General features: G+C 37.8%; 1 protein-coding gene across 6 annotated transcripts in view; it reads right to left on the bottom strand.

The window, feature by feature from the left end:
• The window catches only part of dgkh (diacylglycerol kinase, eta), a 140,523-nt gene that overhangs the window by 76,923 nt on the left and 42,706 nt on the right, over positions 1–20,894 (bottom strand). For 4 of the 6 annotated variants that reach the window (XM_051708502.1, XM_051708500.1, XM_051708503.1 and 1 more), the window contains 3 exons: positions 18,724–18,834; positions 17,342–17,488; positions 11,413–11,493 (listed from right to left, as the gene is read on the bottom strand). In XM_051708502.1, coding sequence (XP_051564462.1) covers positions 11,413–11,493; positions 17,342–17,488; positions 18,724–18,834 — 339 coding nt within the window. Of the gene's footprint in view, positions 1–4,628; positions 4,716–11,412; positions 11,494–17,341; positions 17,489–18,723; positions 18,835–20,894 lie in introns of those variants that run through there. The other 2 variants (XM_051708504.1, XM_051708505.1) reach the window with 2 other exon arrangements.

The following is a 20,894-nucleotide window of genomic DNA, read 5'->3' as shown; positions in this document are numbered from 1 at the left end:
CCCAAGGTTCTGAAGCCATATGAAAGCTTTGTGTGATGAACAGACCCGAAATGTAAGTCCGAAAATCTTGATATACGCCCTAGCTCTCCTTAGCCCTTTCATGAGAGAAGTAGTTATGTCCGATTCGTGAAAGAATTGTTCAGAAGGTTTTGTGAACTGGATCAACCGTTTCATTTAAAAGATTAAACTAAAAATAATTAAAACTAGCATGGATGTCAAGATTTTCAGTGAATAATGACTTAAATGTTGGTCTGTTTCTCAATCAAAGCTATTGTATGGCTACAGAAGACTTGGAATAAAGCACACACGTCATACAGAATACTTTTGCAATATTTTTAATAGTGCATTTGCATGCTTTTAAAGCTTGAAAGCTCAAGTCCCCATTCATTATAATTGCATTGAAAAAAGCGAACCATCCCATTAAACTGCAGAAAGTACTGCAGGACTTTTTCAAGCATATTATTTCCTTACTTGTAAAGCTATCTGATTCATTTTTGTTGCCAAAAACAAAACACACACACCTATCAATTTCCATGCCCAGCCATGATGCAGTAATCACATTAGAATTCATCTTGCTCGCTTACACAATCAAGCGCGGGCGACTCCCAGTGCATTCCTGCCAACTACTCACTCTAAAAGCCTCTTTAACTGCTCCCAATGAAGACACGGCAACTTCACTGAGTGATTTCTCTTGTATTCCGCCGCTGCAGTTCATCATTACATTACAATGAGTTTAACACTGTGGGGCTAAGAAAAGACTGCACCACGAGGCTTGCTCAATGTCAAATAGGGTTGTCATGAAATCAGGAGTCAATACCAATACCAGTGAAACCCCAGCAAAAACTAATATGCCACTGAACACACTCCTTCATTGTAAAAGTTAAATATAAATGTAAATATTAACATGTAGTCTTCAAGTATTTTCAATTAAGTAAACATTGCTGCAAGTAATTATTCAAGTAAACAGCAAAAAAATTAGGAGCAGTGGTTCTTCCTTCAATATTGTCATTTGATTAATATTAGCAACATCCCTATGCACAGATCAGATAATTTGATATAAATTAAAGTTTTATACAGTCTGTTTACTTAATACATAACTGACCGTGTTTATATTAATACCTCAGCAATACATATTTATTTTTACCAATAAATAACCCATTCACAGATCAATATTTAAGTCCTTTTTACTATAAATCTCCACTTTCACTTTCACATTCTTCTTCTTTTGTTTTTGGCGATTCGCATTCTTCGTGCATATCGCCACCTACTGGTCATGGAGGAGTCATAGATTTACATTAAAAAGGATGTAAACACTGATCTGTTTTGGATTACTTTTATGCTACCTTTATGTGCTTTTTGGAGCTTCAAATGTCTGCTCACCATTCACTTGCATTGTATGGACATACAGAGCTGAAATATTTTTCTAAAAATCTTTTGTGTCTAGCAGAAGAAAGAAAGTCATACACATCTGGGATGGCATGAGGGTAGGTAAATGATGAGAGAATTTTCATTTTGGGGTGAACTATTCCTTTATTTTTATGGAAACTGCTCCAAAAGCTTCTCAGCATCACCAGTATATCTATTTCAGTTAATTGTTCTTGGTCTTAATTCAATAACAATAGTTGCAAAGACAAAAACTTGTCAAAATGTTATGTTCAAAAATATATAATTTAATATGACTGAATCAAGCTGACTGTAACATTAGGTTACACCAACAAAAGGTAATTTGTAAGGGTCTGGTCAGGTTGGAACTGCACATTTTCACTTTTTACAGTGTACTTTGGAACTAATTCAAAAAGGATTAAACAAGAATTCTCTAAGAATCAAATAAAACTCAAAATTCCCAATTTCATGTTTTCAAGATTTCCATTTTCAAGTTTTTTATTTTATTTTATTTTTATTTTTCAGAATTTCAGTTTAACCTGTAGGCTCTTTATGGATTCTTATTTGATCCCATTAGGATTGGTCTAAAATTATAATGGGAATTTCAATAGCGATCCATTAGCATTCCTAGCATTTATTGAAAAAAAAAAAAAGAAAAAAAAAAACTGAAATCCAATACATTTATTGTAATCTTTTAAGAATGTTCTAGTCTAGAAGCTTCTAGAGCTGTAATAAATTAGTATCCGTTGATATCTACAATGTTGGAAATAAAATCAAAACTGGATTTAAAAAAACATATATTTTTTTAAGAGTCAAGTGAAATCCAAGAGAGATAATACAAATATCCAAAGGGCACAAAATAAGTCATAAATTGTCAGATAAGGTAATCCACCATAAATCCTAGCCATTTACTAGCATATTTAGCTGTCTGACCCTCATTAAATGTTTTATAAAACTCATATTCCTCTAAATTCTGATTGGATGAGCCACATTCAAAGCTGCTGTAAAATGCACAACACCTATGACTGTACAATCAATATAACTGTGCCAAGCTGCTATGCGGATTGGCAACTGTGAACAGCCTACAGTTAGGCTAACAAACTGTAATACTTGGCTTCGCATTGTGCCTAAGAACACTGCTTACCAATGGAAAAATCACTGTAACACACAGCCTCTCATGGCTTAATACTTTAATGACCACCTGCTCCATCAAGGTTAACTACACTTAATACAGAATCAATCTTCTTGGTCAGCTTGCACTGCTACACAGTGTTTTCATAATGCAGGAAAGACTTATTGCGTTTAATTAAGCACTCTCTCTACGTAGACCTCGATGTCTGCATTATTTCACATTAGTGAGCCTGCATATTCCCTTTGGACAAAATGTATTATTATTTCATTAGATCAAGCTCATTCTATTTACGGACTTTAATTTCAGATGTGTCATGCCCATTTTTCTTATGGAAGATAATTAGGGCCGTATCAACAAAGTCATTTTATAATAATATTTCCAATATCAATCTATTGTTTTATCATGTAGAATTTATTATGATTTTTCCTGTATTGATCTGGTCTGCGCTACCTGAATCTAAAAAGTCATTAATTATTAAAAAGGTTAAGACAATGTAGAACGTCATGGATATAACACTACCAGGTAAACGGATTCATTTTTAGCATTAAAAAAAGAACCTGTCGACTGCCACATTATTCTCAATTCGCCCTTTTCCACGCAGATAAACACAAGCTTTTGGAATACCATGCATCAATGAATTGTGCACAATCATATCAGGAGCATGCATTACAAAAATAAGTAGGGTCAGTTTTTATTATTTCATGTTATCTTTAAGACATACATCATGTATAGTGGAGTTCAAAAATCTGAGATCGCACTGGAAATTTGTGATTTTTTGTATTTGTATTATTTAATCTTGGAAATAAGCAAGTTTTTAACATTTAAAACAAAAGTATATCATAAAATATAGAAGAAATATTTAAGATTCTGTCCTATTTCTAAGTCACTTATAAAATGTAAAAAAAAAAAAAAACAAGTTGACAATGTTACCACCTTTGTACAAAAGATCAGATTTTCTTGCTTCTACCGAAGCACACAAGATGCTCCGTGGAACATTCTCAACATGCATCATTTTTGCACAAACCTGTGGAGTACATGCCAATTCGAGTGCATAAGAAACGGCGACATATTGTACCAAACGCTAAAATGTAATTTTTTCAATTCACATTTTCACTCAAATTGTTATTCGGATAATATACTACTTTCTAATGAAAAATGCTCCATTAAATCAGAATATAATGCAATACAGAATCTAGTTGTCTGAGACTTTTGGACACCAATGTACATCCAGTACATAGAATGGAATTTAATCAGTTTTAATGTGGCATTAAAGCTTTTCTAAATGTCTCCGGCAATTTCGTTCCAGCTCATCATTTGAAATGCATCAGTCTGCACCATTAAAACTTAGAGCCATAAATATTAAATGACAAATCCATGTCTTTACAGCTCCCTAAAAGCTCTAGCCGGTGCCAATCGAGTATAATGGAATCTTTCTCTCGGGAGCTGCAGTCAAAGAGCTCCTGGTGCTAGAATTCACGCTTCGCCTCCGTCACGTGTACCTTAAGGTGCAGAACTCTGCCGGTCTTCAAATAATAATTGGAAACAAAGCAGAAAACAAAGCAGACAATGTCATTGTTAAGGAAAAAAGACTAACAGAGAGGTCATCCATAATCTAAAGCAAGTTTCCATCCTCTAGGCAGAGAAAACCACGCATGTAAAGCAACGCTGTTAAACACAAACACACATGAACTCACCAGCGAATCTCTCACAACTGCACCGCTGCCTCTATAATCGTGAGCTGATGTGCTCTCTGTGCCTGTCTGTGTGTGTATATAATTAAGCCTGTTTCTCAGAAGCTCCCCTGCAAACCACTGCAAAACCCTCCACTGCTTAAGGAACAGCCCACCAAAGACACACACACATGCAATGTCACATGTAATGCCACACTGAGCTTTTCCACATGGCAAACATGCACATGTACACAAGTGAAAATCTTTAAGCTGTATGACAAAGAACAGTTTCTGCATACCATGTGGACATCTTAAAGAAGTCTAAGTGTACTGCTAAATGCTGAATGCCATGCTCCATTACATTTTCACTCTACCAGGACCACTGACCAAGTCAAGCAGAAGCGAGTCATTATAAAGAGAGAATAGAGTCAGCTAGTGCTCACCTCGTCCCCGTCATGCCTCATCACACGCTCTCTCCTAATGTAACTACCGTTCCCCCTTCGCTCTGAATACCGCCCTTCACCGGGAGGTGTTTGCTGAGTGACATCACTCCGAGGATTTCCTTTTGTTCTGTAGACAGATCACTTCTCCCTCTCTCGCTCTCTTTCCCAGATACACACAGCGCTGAATGCTATTTTTAGCAACAGAAAAAAATACAGCCAACTACAAAGCAGTAGGTTTCTACACTGTGAAAAATGCAGCAAAAATGGAGACCAAAGTGGCTATGCATTATAAAAAAGGAGTCTGGAAAGAAAAATCCCAAAGATCTGTTTAAATTCTTGAGTGTTTCTCCTATACAGAAATGAGATTAAAGTTGCTTGGGTCTCCAGCTTCTCAAATTTGTCTCCTGAGAAAAAGACATTTGTAATCTGAAATGGTCTTCTCTACAGTTTCACAAGAGATCTTTTACTGAAACTGTGCTTAGGTTTCCCAAGATACTAAAGTCTTAAATCAAAAGTAAAAGATTTCAATATGAACTCAAAGGAAATTTCTTCCAAGAACCAATTATTTGAACTAATTTTATATTTGGATGTCAACAATTGTCTCGTTTGTTTCTCTATCTATTTCCCCAAAGGGATTTTAGGAGAAACATCAGAGACAAAGTTGATACTTAACCCTTATGTTGTGTTCCTGACCTTGTTTTTTTTTTTTTTGCTTAATACAATTGGGATAAAATTCCTTGACTTTGTTCACAGATGGTATCTGAAAACACAAAAAGATTTTGACCATTTTCTTTACATTTTATTGTTTGTTGGTTTTTCACTTTGTTACACCTGTTGTGTTCCCGGTCAAAAATGACCGGCCATTGGAAATGAATGGCCAGGGCTACAGAAAAATAAAAAAAATAGTGTTCAGAAGCCTGTACAACCATCTTATGAGCACTTATGTGCATGTGTTCTCGCACACATAGGGCCTCATTCATTAAACTTTCGTAATTATATGAATAAATTTGGAGTAATTTGCGTGTAAAATGGTCTTCCCGAAAACTTTCCGCCGGATTCACAAATGCTTCGTACTCCCCAGATTTGTTAGTTAAACATGTGTATGTTAGTGAATTCCAAACATTCTTAAATAGGGGGCATGTACACATTCATTCACAATAATCATAATCCACACCCATGAAAACGCCATATAAGGAAGGCAGCAGACTCACTAGTAAATGCTTTAAACATCTATGCGGAACTGTAATGAAATCGTTTTTATGAATGAAGTGCATTCACATCGTAAAATTTTGATTTAGCAAGCACAAAAGCGTCTCAAAGAAAGTGACTTACTGTCATTGCATGTTTTTGCTGTCATATGACGCTCTTTTGTGAATCAAACAGTTTAAGACGTCGATAAAAATGGCTTGATATGAGTGTAAAAAAAATTCAGTTAACGCCAGAAGGAGGATGTCCACCACCATTAACCTTCTCTGATTCAGTTCACAGTGTGCCAGCATCATTGTGAAACTTCTCAGATACATCATGATGGTAACAGTGATATACTTGTAACTGGAAGAATATTCAGAGAAATTAATAGAACGCCTGAAGAAGTTATTTGACTGAAACTCTGTAAGATATAGTTTTGCAAGCTATACGACAGTGTGCAGTCTTTTCTATTTTTGTTCCCTGTTGTATTGTGTATGCACCTGTCCACGGTGTTTATTTATGGATTTAACAGCATTAGGATTGACCATACATTATCAACTGAATGCAGTTTATCGATGCCTATACAAAATTATGAAACCTAAATTATAGAGCTCATTAAAAAAATGTCCAACCAGTCATGTTCATTTTTTCAAGAAATATCGAGCACTTCTGCTGGAAAAATGATAAGCAGAGTTGGGGAAAAAATTACTTTGAAAAAATGAATTTAAGTAGTAAAGAAATGTTTGTAAATAAGTATAGGTATTGTTTAAAAGAAACCTATTTTTATTTTTTATTAATTTATGTTATTTTTTAAGGTTAATTTCACTCATTTGATTATTAGTTACTGTTTTCATTACTTATTTAATTTCACTTCTATCAAAACATAGTCATTACAGTTTGTCTGAAAGAACACAACATGTTCGGATGTCTTGCGCACTATTTAAATGTGGTCAGGAGTAGATGTAAATGTTTGTTCGTACCAACTAATGTTTTGAAAATATGAAAACCTTCATGAATCTTAGAATTTACGCCAGAACAGTTTTACAAACGATTTACACAAAAATTCGTTCTGCTCTTGTTTCATGAATGAAGCCCATAGAGTCCTCGGACACACTTATACACAAACCCATACACACATGCATGAACACACAACCTTTGGTTTTCTAGACAAGCTCTGAAGTGTGGTATGATTTTGATATGATGAATGCAGCAAAGGACACGGGAACACAAGGAGCTGTAGCTAATGAGGAACACAGCGCAAGGGTTAAATGAAACTGAGAACTCAATTTAGTCTCCTGAGACATGAAAGGGTAATCTACAAGCAACAGATTTAGCTTCGAGCAACAGAAAAAGATACAAGAACCTCAGGAGAACATTAAAAGAACAATTAGCAAGCTCCCACAGAGAATTCAATTAAAAGATGAAGTGTGTAGTTTTCCATTAATTTCGACCGAAATTGTTACCAAGGGACATACATTATTGACTTTAGCCCAGGCTAGAAGTTACATCATGTACAAGCAATTTTTCAGTAACAAGTACGTCTTTTTGTGGTTTGACAGCTCGAATAAAGCCTAGATTCAAGGCTGCATATAAAGAAATTGCACAATAAACGTCACCTTTTTTAAACTTTCAGTTTGCACAGTTGCAACATATTTTTTTCATACACCAACCTGCAAACCCACCGACATTCAAATTTGGTTCACAATTACTGTCACATTCAAATTTAAATGACGTTTAAACGTGCAAAATTACAGCGCTTTCAAATTTGGTTCAAAATTACTGTAGGCATCGTATGTTTTGAAGGATCAGAAGTGTTTTTACTAAAATCTGCAGATCTCCTGAAAAACATGCCTGCAGAAAAAGAATATATACACTTAAAAATAAAGATGTTGTTTGTTTTTTTTATGTGGTAACGTAAATTTACTGGTTTATTCAAGTCAGATTTATTATATAACATCTCTCAATCAACCTGAATACATTAGGTTACACCAACAAAGCAAATTTTTAAGGGTAAGATCCAGTAGAAACAGGTCCTTATACATTTGCACACTGCAAAAAAATGATTTATGAAATCTTTTTTTTTTTTTTTTTCAGTAAAAATATCTAAATATTCTTAAAACGTGATTTATTTACTTGACAAGCAAACTGGCATAAGATTGCAAGTCTTGTTTTGAGAGAAATCTAATCAAATTTAGTGAGATTTATGCTTGAAACAAGAAAAAATTGTTTGCCAATGGGGTTAGAAAAATAAACATAATTTAAAGGGAAAAGTTTATTTGGCTTACCCCGTTGGCAGATTTTTTTCTTGTTTTAAGTCTAAAATTCACTCAATTTTGTCAGATTTATCTTAAATCAGTGCACTTTTTACAGTGTGATTATTTTTCTAAGTATAATGAGCATCTGTTGTGTTTTCTAGCAGTGGAAGATTTCTTTAAGGGGAAAAAGCGTCTCTTAAACAAGGTGGAGTGTGGCAGCTAGCACGTGCGTTACACACAGTCCACATGGGTCTGCTCACCCATTCCACTGTTAAAACAATATGCCAAATCATCCGAAACATGCTCAGTGGAGCAGTAAGATCTGAGTTGCTAAAAATAACCACACGTTCTCCTCTGAGCTTTCTTTGTCCTCCACTTTCTATTTATAGCCATGCCTGGGGAGACAGCATGCAGTTTATAGAAAGACATGAGCACAGTGACTGCTCCTCGGCAGGTTTAATCTCAGCTGACAACTCCAGCTTGTTTACATGCTCTCACAAACGCACACAGTCGCTCATTTCAGACTCTAGCTTGGAAAAGCACAACAACATTATTACTATGAATTTTCCTACACTGTAAAAAAAATTGGCACGTAACCTAAAAGATGTGCTTCTTGTGGTAACATCTAAATTAACTGGTTTAATTCCAGTCAAAACCTATTATTTAACATGAACAATTAGGTTGCAGCAGCAAAAGTAAAGTTACTGTAAATCAAGTAGAAAAAGATATTTAAGCTAACAATTGCATGTTCTCATTTTTTTCAGTGTGTAATTTAGGTAATAATTGGTTTGCACATTTAGAGTTGTTTTGATTAAGTGTGGTGTCTTAGTTTCAAATATTAAAGGGATAGTTCACTCAAAAATAAAACTTCTGCCATCATTTACTCACTCTCATGTTGCTTCCGTGGAACACAAAGGGAGATTTCTGGCAGTCACTTTCATTGCATTTTTGTTTTTTCCATTAAATGAAAGTGAATGGTGACTGAGACTAAATGCCCTGGTATACTTCATATGAAATCGAAGAACGAATGGGTGTGACGTCATTTAGAACAAAATCTGTCCAAAAAGAAGGTGGTTTGTTTCTGTGGTTCGTAACAGCTCGCCTGGGTGAACTTTTAGGAAATATTTTTACTGGCTGCTAAACACCTTCTTACTGCCATTGGTCCACATCATCGGTAGGTGCGACATGGAGCTCCACCTACCTTGAGGCCAACAGTTCATTTTGTTTATGTTGTTCATTCGATCAAGATCCGTCAACATGAACACACCAGCATGCAGTCATTAGTGAGCCGGTGCAAATTTACCTACATCTAGAGACATTTTCCAAGAACAAGTCATGCTTTTGTTGTTGTTGTTGTTGTTTAATTAGTCTACAAAAGGAATCTACACAAATACTCTCAAGTGCCCATTCACTCATGTACCATATGCATTGAAAGCCATTTACACATCTGCCCAAAGTAAAGATGATTTTTGGGTAGATATTCTTTTATTTTTATTCTACACATAAACACTTTTACACACTCATCTTTGCAGTAGTATCAGTGTCATCATAAATTACAATAACAGAGTGTAATCGGCACATATTATGGCCGCGTAAAGCATGTTGGCGCATTAGCATCATGAATTCACAGTGTAAACAAGACAAATTAAACATTTTCTACTGCATATATATATTACTTTAAATCATCATCGTGTGGTTAAAACAGCTTCTTTTAATGACCTCATGTGAATTCTACTCCTAGAATGAGGCATTAAGTCATTAACACATTCTAATGTCACATTAGTTTAAATGTACTTCTAAATACCTCCTACAGTGGTGTGGCGGATGTCTGAATGTTCGTAAACAGTATACCATTGCCCGGCAGTTTCAAACATACTTTTACCAATGAACGAAGAATGCAGAAAAACTTCTCCGGAAGTATATCGGGGCCTTAACTTTCTCCCTAACATCTTTTGTTCTACACAGAAGAGAGAAAGTCATTTAGGTTTGGAACGACGTGAGGGTGAGTAAATGAAAAGTGAATTTTGATTTTTGGAAAATCTGATCAGTTAACCTAAACATGTGCTTCATGTGGTAACATCTAAGTTAACTGGTTTAATAATTCAAGCAAAATATATGTTTGAGAATGACTAAATCACCTGACTACATTACATTACACCAACCAAAGTAAGGTCAGGTAGAAATAGCCCCTTCAGGTAACATTTGCATACAGTATGTCCACTTTTTTCAGTGTAGAAAATAAGTAACTTTCATTGATAACCATCTCTAATAATAGTAAACAGGCTAAGCTGTCACAAGATCCTACTTCAGTTCCAGCACATACAAAACTTTGCAGCAGGAATTCTCAAAATTATCAAGCATTCCAAATCACTCCCATTCTCTCATCTAGAATTCAGTATAAAATAATTCTTTTGAGCTACAAATCTCTCCATAATAGTGCACTTTGATATCTCACTGAGCTTCTTCAACAATACACTCCTGTCCATACACTAAGATCTTCTGGTTCTGGCCTTTTTACTGTCCCCAGTTTAATAATGTATCAATTCAGTTCAATATGATCAACATTGGTTCTTTTCTTGATTGATTATCATTGTATACTTTGTATCTTTTTATTATTATGTACAGCATATAGTGTTTATCAGAAGAATAAAATAAGACTTCATTTGACTGTAATTCAAAACTTGTGGAAAACTGTTGTTGTTATATGAGCATTATACAGTATGGTCCTGCAGTATTTGGCAAATTAAACATCAATATTACGGCAATATTTCATGCCAGGTTTGAAGTAATTCACGGCAAACATTGCGTGTCAAATAACTGATCACAGTGTTGCATGTTTAAATATACAGTGTGTGAGATTTCACAGCTACAGCATTCCTTTAAGGAAAATAACACAGGCTTGGAACAACATGAGGGTAAGTAAATGATGACAAAATGTTCACTTTTATGTGAGCAATTCCTTTAAATGTTTCTAAGTTTGGGAGGAGCTTGTTCATCTAGGCCTGTCAATCATATCCCAAGAACATACAAGCGGCTGTCTCCCTCACACTGGTGATCCTCCTGCCCATATCCACATTTATATTTCATACCACCTATACCAATTATTATTTCAAAATTGTCTTTCTATATCTTGCTTTAGTCAGATAGCCCAGTCCTGTGCTCGAGCCCCTCCGTTATGGACAGAACGGCAAATACATTTACCTTCATGTGCTCCAGGACGATATAACCCAGTGAACTCGTGAACTGTGATTTATATAAAGACAGCTGGGTGAATCCCAAACTAAGCTGCTGTTGTATTTTCCCCTTTGTTGATGTTGTAATCCATCCAAATGGCCTCTTACCGTAAAACTGTTGTTGACATTCTTTGTGCTTGATTCGGCAACACTGGCATCTGAAAGATCCACCTCATCGAAAATGAGAGACTGTGAATAGGAAGAGAGAGAGAAGAACGGTAAACATGGGTGATTACAGTGCCAAAACAGCACACTAAAAATATTTTTCTTAATCAGGATTTAAACAAGAAGTCCTTAAAAAAAGATACATTTACTTGAGAAGCAAAATTGTCTAAAACTTGTTTTCAAAGAATATGACTTGAATCAAGTTTATTTTTCTTTTTTTTACCCCTTGACAAATTGATATTTCTTGATATTTCTTGTTTAAGCATTAAACTTTCTTCATTTTGTTAGATTTATGCCAACGAGGTGAGAAAAATAAACTTAAAGGGATAGTTCACCAAACAATCAAAATTCTTTCATCATTTACTCACCCTCATGCCATCCCAGATGTGTATTACTTTCTTTCTTCTGCTGAACACAAACGATGATTTTTAAAAGAATATCTCAGCTCTGTAGATCCTTCTAATGCAAGTGAATGGTGACCAAAAATTTGAAGCTCCAAAAAGCACATAAAGTCAGCATAAAAGTAATCCATAAGACTCCAGTGGTTTAATCCATGTCTTCAGAAGTAATCCAAACGGTTTTAGATGAGAACAGACCAAAATGTAACTCCTCATTCACTGTACATCTTGCCATTGCAGTCTCTAGGCACGATCATGATTTAAAGCTCGCTTACACTTCCTAGCGCCTGAAGCTTGTGCAAAGCGCTAGATGGTGCTAGGAAGTGTAATCGGGCTGGAAATCACGATAGCCAAGTAGACTGCAGATGTCAAGGTTTATGGTGTAAAAGGAGGTATATTTTGGTGTGTTCTCATCCAAAACCGATTAGATCACTTCAGAAGACATGGATTAAACCACTGGAGTCTTATTGATTAACTTTATGCTCCATTTATATGCTCTTTGGAGCTTGAAAGTTTTGGTCACCATTCACTTGCATTGTATGGACCTACAGAGCTGAGATATTCTTCTAAAAATCTCAATTTGTGTTCAGCAGAAGAAATTAAGTCATAAATGATGAGAGATTCTTTTTCATTTTTGGGTGAACTACCCCTTTAAATTAAGATATATTCTCTGAAAACAAGTCTTAATATCTTGTTTAAAAGATGTTTATCTACTTTTACAAGACAAACTGCTGATTAAGAAAATGATTTTTTGCAGTGCATTTGCTTTTATTTACACCAAAGGAGATGAAAAGAAACATCTTATGCACACTATTTTCGATTGAAATGACACAAAAATGAGCATACTGAGATATTCCTTATCCTATGCATTGATGTACATTATATGGATTACAAAATGAATTGCAGACAACTGGGTGCATCATGGCCCCCCTCCTACTATCAATGCAGAAAGCAGGACCTGAAGGCTTGAGGCGTGATGCCGTTCACATCAGTGATCAGTGAAAGATCTCTTTCAGGAGAACCAGAAAACACAACAAGGTGACTAAACACTTTGCAAAGACATAACATGACCCATCCTGCTCTGTGTTTTCACATTACTCCAGGTTTCTTCATCACTCGTGTAAATAACATAAAGCCATCCTGTCCACTGATAGCGCATAAATATATCGACTGTGATATAAACGGTATAGCAAAATCTCTACTGGTTGACATTCAGTATTTCTTCTGCCACATGGTATATACTGTACGTCATACCACTCAGCCCAAGTCATAATTATTTCCATGTATTAAATTAATTACAACAAGACATAAGGATTAAAAAAGAAAAAAGCTTCCCAAGACCTCTCCGATTAGTTTCAGTATAATCAATAAAGGCGACCAGGTTACGGTACTTAATCTGTGATTGGGTTAAATAAATGATGGCTGTCAGTGTGACATCTTGTTTATGATCTGTAGACATGGCTGGTGTACAGCATTAAGTACAGACCCCTGTGCTGGGTTTGCGGAGTCTGTCACAGAGCAGAGTTTCATGCCAATACAAGCACAACCCCCCTTGTTTGAGCACTCAAGGCGACCAGCTACCCCGTTTCTGCATGTGAGGTCTCTGCCAAAACTGTCAGCGCTCTCTGTCACCCACACGCTTGTGCCACTCTTGAATTTAATTTAGGAGCTATGCAGAAAATACTAGCTTGCATCACAGTATTGCAGCTCCAAAGCTACAGGCTATCCAGCCAAATGTGTTGTAAATAGACATGATAACAATCTGAATACACAGAGTATATACATGGATCTGAGCATAGCTGAGTCAAATCTGTTTGTCACAGGACATATCATAGACTAAGAGACATGAATTCGGTTATAATTTGCACAGCAGTATAGTACTCTTCTTCATCAGCAGTGACTCATAATTATTCATGAGACTCCATGGCCATATCTAACGAGAATGCACTGTTACATAAAAGAGTGCAAAAGTCTGGTTCGGGAAACAAAAATTTCAATAGGCAAACTGATTTTTAAATATAACTATAAAACCTTCAAAAACACACCTACAATGAGCACAGAGGTTGATAAAGGAGTAGTTCACCCAAAAATGAAAATTCTCTCATCATTTACTCACCTTCATGCCATCCCAGATGTGTGATTTTCTTTCTTCTGCAGAACACAAACAAAGATTTTTAGAAGAATATTTCACCTCTGTTGGTCCATACAATCCAAGTGAATGGTGGCCAGAACTTTGAAGCTCCAAAAAGAATATAAAGGCAGCATGAAAGTAATCCATAAGACTCCAGTGGTTAAATTAATGTCTTCTGAAGTGATCTGATAGGTGTGGGTGAGAAACAGATCAATATTTAAGTCCATTTTTACTATAAATCTCCACTTTCACCAGCTCTTCTATGCATGTTCACGAGAGGTCTTCTTCTTTTGTTTTGTTTTTTTTTGTCGATTTTGCATTCTTTGTGCATATCACCACCTTCTGGGCTGTTGTGCAAATTTGATTTATTTATTATTTTCCTTTACTTTATCCCTCCATTTCTTTCTCTCTCCTCCCTGCCCAGTAGGTGATGCAAATCGCCAAAAACAAAAGAAGAAGAAAAACTCTGCCCTCTTGTGAACGCACATAGAAGAGCTGGTCAAAGTTGACATTTATAGTAAAAAATGACTTAATTATTGATCTCTTTCTCACCCACGCCTATCATATCGCTTATGAAGATATAGATTAAACCACTGGAGTCCTATGGATTACTTTTATGCTGCCTTTATGTGCTTTTTGGAGCTTCAAATTTTTGGTCACCATTCACTTGCATTGTGAGGACCAACAGAGCTGAAATATTCTCCTAAAAATCTTCATTTGTGTTCTGCAGAAGAAAGAATGTCATACACATCTGGGATGGCATGAGAGTGAGTAAATGATGAGATCTTTTCATTTTTGGGTAAACAATTACTTTAGTTGATAGTATACGCTCTTGTTAAAGCTATCAGTTTGGGTTATTACAATGTCGTAAAAAAAATTTAAAAAATAAATAAATAAAAAGCATGATTAAAGTTTGTAATGATGTGACTCATATCGGAGCTGGATGGTTTGGTTTATGGCTTAGAACTCTTTTATGAAGGATTTTATTAAATTTTTATGGAAACAAATTAATGGGAAAAACACTTCCAAAACCAAAACGGCTAAAAAGTGGACAGGCACAGTTGCGCTCCATTACTGCTTTAAAGAGTAAGTAGATACCATATAGAAACATGAATCACTAGTGTTCATTTGCATGGTTCATGTTGACAGAGAAATAGTTTTTCCATGAATGATCAACACCTTTGAATTGTTTGTGTGCAACAACCATTTATTATGTGAGAGTTTCTAGATTTATAGAGATGTAGACAGGGCCTCACTTAAGATGTGGTCTGACACTGATAGTCTCGGCATCACACACCTTCCATCCATCCTTACTCTTAGGCCACATCTATACTAATTAGTTTTCATTTGAAAACTCAGTTTTCAGTTTTACAATGACCACGTTTACATGCACTGAAGAAAACAGTTTATTCAAGAGTTTTTGCAGAAAGCAGGTTCTAAAACGCCAAGTAAATGAGAATGACGTTTCCTTACGTCATTTAAGGGATTAAGAGAAAGCGTTTTAACACACCTGGGTTTCTCCTGGAGAATGCAGCTTATGTGGTCATGTAAACGTATTAGTGGCATTCTTACAGGTTTCTGAATAGTGCGCATCTGCATAAAACAGACCAGATAACTAAAGTCATAGGATCGAGCCACACATCATTTCAACAATTTAAAATGTCTGGGAATACAGTGGGAAAAGGGGAAAGCACGTACACTATAAAACATACCCATTTATACACACCAATTTAAAATATCGACTACTGTCCCTCATGTCCACGTATTTGCTCTCAAGTGCATCGGGAGAATCCCGGAGTTTTACATAAGAGGGAAACCTCACTATTGCAGTGCAATTCAACTGCAGGTCAAGATTGAAAGTTAAAAAAACAAACACAGTAACAACTCTAGTATATCGGGAAGTAAAGCGAAGAAACAGAGAATAAAATCCAGCCTTAAGCAGCTTTCTGGCAATAAATGGCTTTCTGGTGTCCATGTAAACTAGCTCAATGTCATTGTTTTCCAAAGTATGCGTTTATGGAAAGCGTTTTCGAAATTTTCCTTTGTGGTTGGAGGAAACCGCTGTTCCAGTGGGGATGAGACGCATAAACATGGCAAAATCTATATGTTTTTTTAAATGGAAATCATTAGTGTGGACTTAGCTTCAGTGTGTTAAAGGAATAGTTCACCCAAAAATGAAAATTCTATCAATATTTACTCACCCTGGTGTTGTTCTAAACCCGTATTACTTTATTTCTTCTGTGGAACACAAAAGAATAAAACTATTTTAAGTATTCACAAGGCTTTTTTCCAATATAATGAATGTAAATTGTGACTTGGCTGTAAAAAAAAACACATAAACCACAGTAAAAATAGGCGAAACAATTCACAATGCACAATATTCCAAGTCTTCTTAAACCATACCATCACTTTGTGTGACAGATTACTATTCACTGCCATCACAATTCCCTTTCATTGTATTGCAAAAAGCTGTGTGAAGACTTACAAAAAAACTCCCTGTGTGTCCACGGAAGAATATTTCATATGGGTTTGGAGCAACATTACGGTGAGTAAATGAAGAACAGAATTTTCATTTTTGGGTAAACTTTAACTCTTATAACTCATTTAATGGATCAAACCACTTTTATTTGTGAATCAACACTGCAGAATAACAGTCTCAAAAGTTAATAAAAAGGCAAAAGCACATTCATATAAAGTGCATTTGATACTTTTAACCCCGTTAAAGTTAAATAAAATTGACTGTAGGACTGGAGGAAATAAAAAAGTCCTTCCAAAGTCCACAACCTTCCACAACTAATGTTTCAACATTTTTCAACCCTGTGGTGAAAACTGACCCACACCGAATTGGGGAATTTCATGACACTTTAAGCATCCACTCTTCCTCTCCTATTTTGTTTAAATCATGGAACAAATGTCTGAATGCCATCCTTAACCACAGGAAGTGCTACTGAATGGGCGGAGAACATATGAATGGAGGCTAACACACTCAATGGAAGGCTCGCTTTATGGCACACAGAAACATACTGTTGGAAGCATTGGTAAAGCATCTCCCATCAGACACGGACAATGAAATACAAGGCACGTCTCCGGGACACTCCACCCTCCTCTTCATATAACTAAACAGACAAGCAGACGCTGCAATGATGTGATGTTGCGTCAGCTGCATGACAGCCAAACTGTTCTCGCCCACTGCAGTTCCCAATTCAGGCCCAATGAGGAGAACAGACACCACAAGCAATGCCAGGCAGGGTGATGGGAAGTCGCTAATGTCAATGATGAAGGCTTTATAGAAAAAGAGGGGTGGGCGTCTGCTGCCACCAAAACAGTCGCTGCTGTTGCTGACCCGAATTGCCACCAGGCCTTCCTCTGATCCACTGGCACCAAGAGAGGGCGGTGAACGACGTGCTCCGGTCCAGCAGACAGAAAGGACCCTCCAGCACACACGGCTACGAGAGACCCGATATTGCCAGCGGGCCAAAACACCACCCGCCTGCCATATTGCAACCACACACACATACAGTGACAAGACATTGTTCCTTTACGGTCGACACAAATTCCAGTTATGTTTATGTTAAAGTGTCAATAGCTGATATGCAATTTTTATTTTGTTTATTTCGTCATCAGTAATTATAGTTCACCCAAAAATGAAAATTCTCTCATCGTTTACTCACCCTTATGCCATCCCAGATGAAGCTTTGAAGCTCCAAAAAGCACATACAGTCAGCATAAAAGTAATCCATAAGACTCCAGTGGTTTAATCCATGTCTTCAGAAGTGATCTAATTGATTTTGGATGAGAACATACCAAAATGTAACTCCCTATTCATAGTACATCTTGTCATTGCAGCCTCTTGGCATGATAATTATTTCAAGCTCGATTACACTTCCTAGTGCTTGATGCATCCGCAAAGCGCTAGATGGCACTAGAAAGTGTAATCGAGCTTGAAATCATGATCGCCAAGGAGACTGCTGATGTCAAGATTTATAGTAAAAAAGGAGTTGCATTTTGGTCTGTTCTGACCCAAACCCGATTGGATCGCTTCAGAAGACAATAAACCACTGGAGTCTGATGGATTAATTTTATGCTGCCTTTATGTGCTTTTTGGAGCTTCAAAGGTTTGGTCACCATTAACTTGCATTGTATGCACCTAGAGAGCTGAAATATTCTTCTAAAAATCTTTGTGTTCAGCACAAGAAAGAAAGTCAAACACATCTGGGATGGCATGAGCGTGAGTAAAAAATGAGTGAATTTTAATTTTTGGGTGAACTATCCCTTTAAATTAAAATACACCAAAAGAGTGCAATAAACTTTTCACTGCAGGTTGTCACTGTTACACCACTTTGATTTTACTTAACAATGTAAAGAGCTAGCTCACCTAAAAATCACAATTCTGTCATCATTTACTCACTCTCATGTTGTTCCAAGCTCATATGACTTTGTTTTGTCCATGCAACACAAAAGGAGGCAGAATGTTAGAGACTGACAGCCTAAACCACCATTAACTTTCACTGCACAAAAAAAAAGATGCAATGAAAGTGAATGGTGACTGAGACTAACATTCTGCTTAACAAAAAATAAGTCATACGGGTTTGAAACAACATGAGGGTGAGAAAATTATGAGAGAATTTTCTAAACTATCCCTTTAAGGTGATTGAACATAAGTTTTGAATTTTAGTGTGCTGAAACCTTAAATTGAAGGATAAGCCTGTACGGTAATAAACTCACCTTGGCATCCTTGGCATAGTAGAGTGTCCGTCCCCGCAATTTGAAATAGCGTTTTTTCCAGCGCTGGAAGGAGCTGGTCTGTTTGAGAAGTAGCCCTTCCTTCACACTCGTCTGTAGAAACACAGACAAGTCATACAGAGAGTCAGGAACTATTCACACAACACAGACAGCAACAGCTAGTGGTGAACACACCACGTCTATTCCCACACCTAGTGAGCTGCCTTCCAAGACAGGATTTTTAAGCATCATAGGTGCACTCCTTATGCGAAGGCTTTTCGAAACAATATTATGCTGCATTGTCATACTTGTTTTGCCAAATTCTAAGGCCGCATTACAAGTACTTTACAGATTGGGGGGGGGGGGGGGGGCGTATAAAACATACATTAATTTAAGTAATATATATTATGGCTTTCGGTTTAACGTGTTAATTCAGAGCGATTAATTATATAAAAAAACTAAACACAATTAATCATGTCCCCAGACCGTAATAAGGAATATTCCTAACATCTGAGCAATTCAAGCTTTAAGTACCACCTGTTTTCAGTTGGGGGCAGTAAGAGAAACTCCAGCTGTACAGAAAAAGTCTTGGTTACTTTCGTAACCTCCGTTCCCTGATGGAGGGAACGAGACGTTGTGTCGATGTATTGACACTAGGGGTCACTCTTGGAAGCCCCAAACACCTCTGATCTTTGAGAAAAGGCCAATGGGAATTGGCGAGTGGAATTTGCATGCCACTCCCCCGGACATAAGGAGCTGGCTCACAACCACTCATTCAGGTTTTGTGCTGAGAAGCCGTGACAAGGTCCCAGCCATTTCACCGTGTAGTTCATGTTGTGGCAGGAGAGACACAATATCTCATTCTCTCCATCAGGGAACGGAGGTTACGAAAGTAACCAAGACGTTCCCTATCTGTCACTCACTCGACGTTGTGTCGATGTAGTGAAACTAGGGGTCCCTATACGAAACACCACAACTAGCTGAACTGTGTTACATGGACTGGCGATGCGAGACGGGCAGGCCATTGCGTGCCTCATAGCCAGTGCACCTGGTCGTCATGTAACCTCCCCCAACACTCCTACGAGCGTTGTACGATCCCCTGCACCTCAGGGACAAGTCGACTGCCCAAGAATGTGGACAGGCTGCCCCAGCCGTGGCCTCTTCTCTTTTTTTCTCCCAAAAAAGAATGGAAATCTTGTTCAGCTGGGGGCCATTAAGTGTCCGCCTCGGGGAGGTGTCCCTTCCCAAGGGGAAGACACCGTGGAGACCACATCCTACCCGAAGGGGAGGTAATTGTGTGGAAATACGTCACATGGTCTTACCGAGCTTGTCGGCAGTGTCGCACATGTAGAAGTCCCCGTAGTAGGTCCTACCCAGAGGGGAGGAGCTCTACAACACGTGACCAGTGGCAGAGGGAACTATGCCCAAGCAAGACGTGGGTTTACCAACGGGAAAACCGTCTTGTGGAAGATAAATCACATGGGGTTACATACAGGCAACCGGCACATGTGGAGCACCTACCCCAGCACAGGGCCTATAAGCATGTGTGCTGGGCCGGCATCGAGTTTCTCCGGCAACTCGCCTGCCACAGGGCTAAGGAGGAAGGACATCCAGGTTCCACGACTTCGTGAACACAGCTGGGGGGTAAAAGCACACGTCTCCCCCTCCAGGAGGGGGAAGGTGCTATGCGCAAGCGGTACACCCAGCCAGTTGTCCTGTACACTTACCTGTTCATACCTGACAATACACGGGACGAAACCGGCTCAACCCAGTGATTGTAGAACCTCGTGAAGGTATTGGGTGTTGCCCAGCCCACTGCTCTGCAGATGTCTGCTATAGAGGCATCATTGGTCAGGGCCCAGGAGGCCGCCACACTCCTGGTAGAGTGTGCTTGTAGCCCCAAGGGGGGCGGCATGTCCTGGGAGTGATATGCGAAGGCGATGGCATCAACGACCAAGTGGGCGATCCTCTGTTTGGAGACAGCGCTCCCTTTCCGCTGTCCTCCAAAGCAGACAAAGAGCTGCTCAGAGTGTCTAAAGCTCTGTGTGCGGTCCAAATAGATGCGCAAAGCGTGCACTGGACACAGCAACGACAAGGCTGGATCTGCCTCCTCCTGAGGCAGAGTTTGCAGGTTCACCACCTGATCCCGAAACGGGATCGTGGGAACCTTGGGC

Source organism: Myxocyprinus asiaticus, chromosome 10 (assembly GCF_019703515.2).
Source record: "Myxocyprinus asiaticus isolate MX2 ecotype Aquarium Trade chromosome 10, UBuf_Myxa_2, whole genome shotgun sequence".
Classification (NCBI taxonomy): domain Eukaryota; kingdom Metazoa; phylum Chordata; class Actinopteri; order Cypriniformes; family Catostomidae; genus Myxocyprinus; species Myxocyprinus asiaticus.
This window is presented reverse-complemented; position numbering and strand designations above follow the sequence as displayed.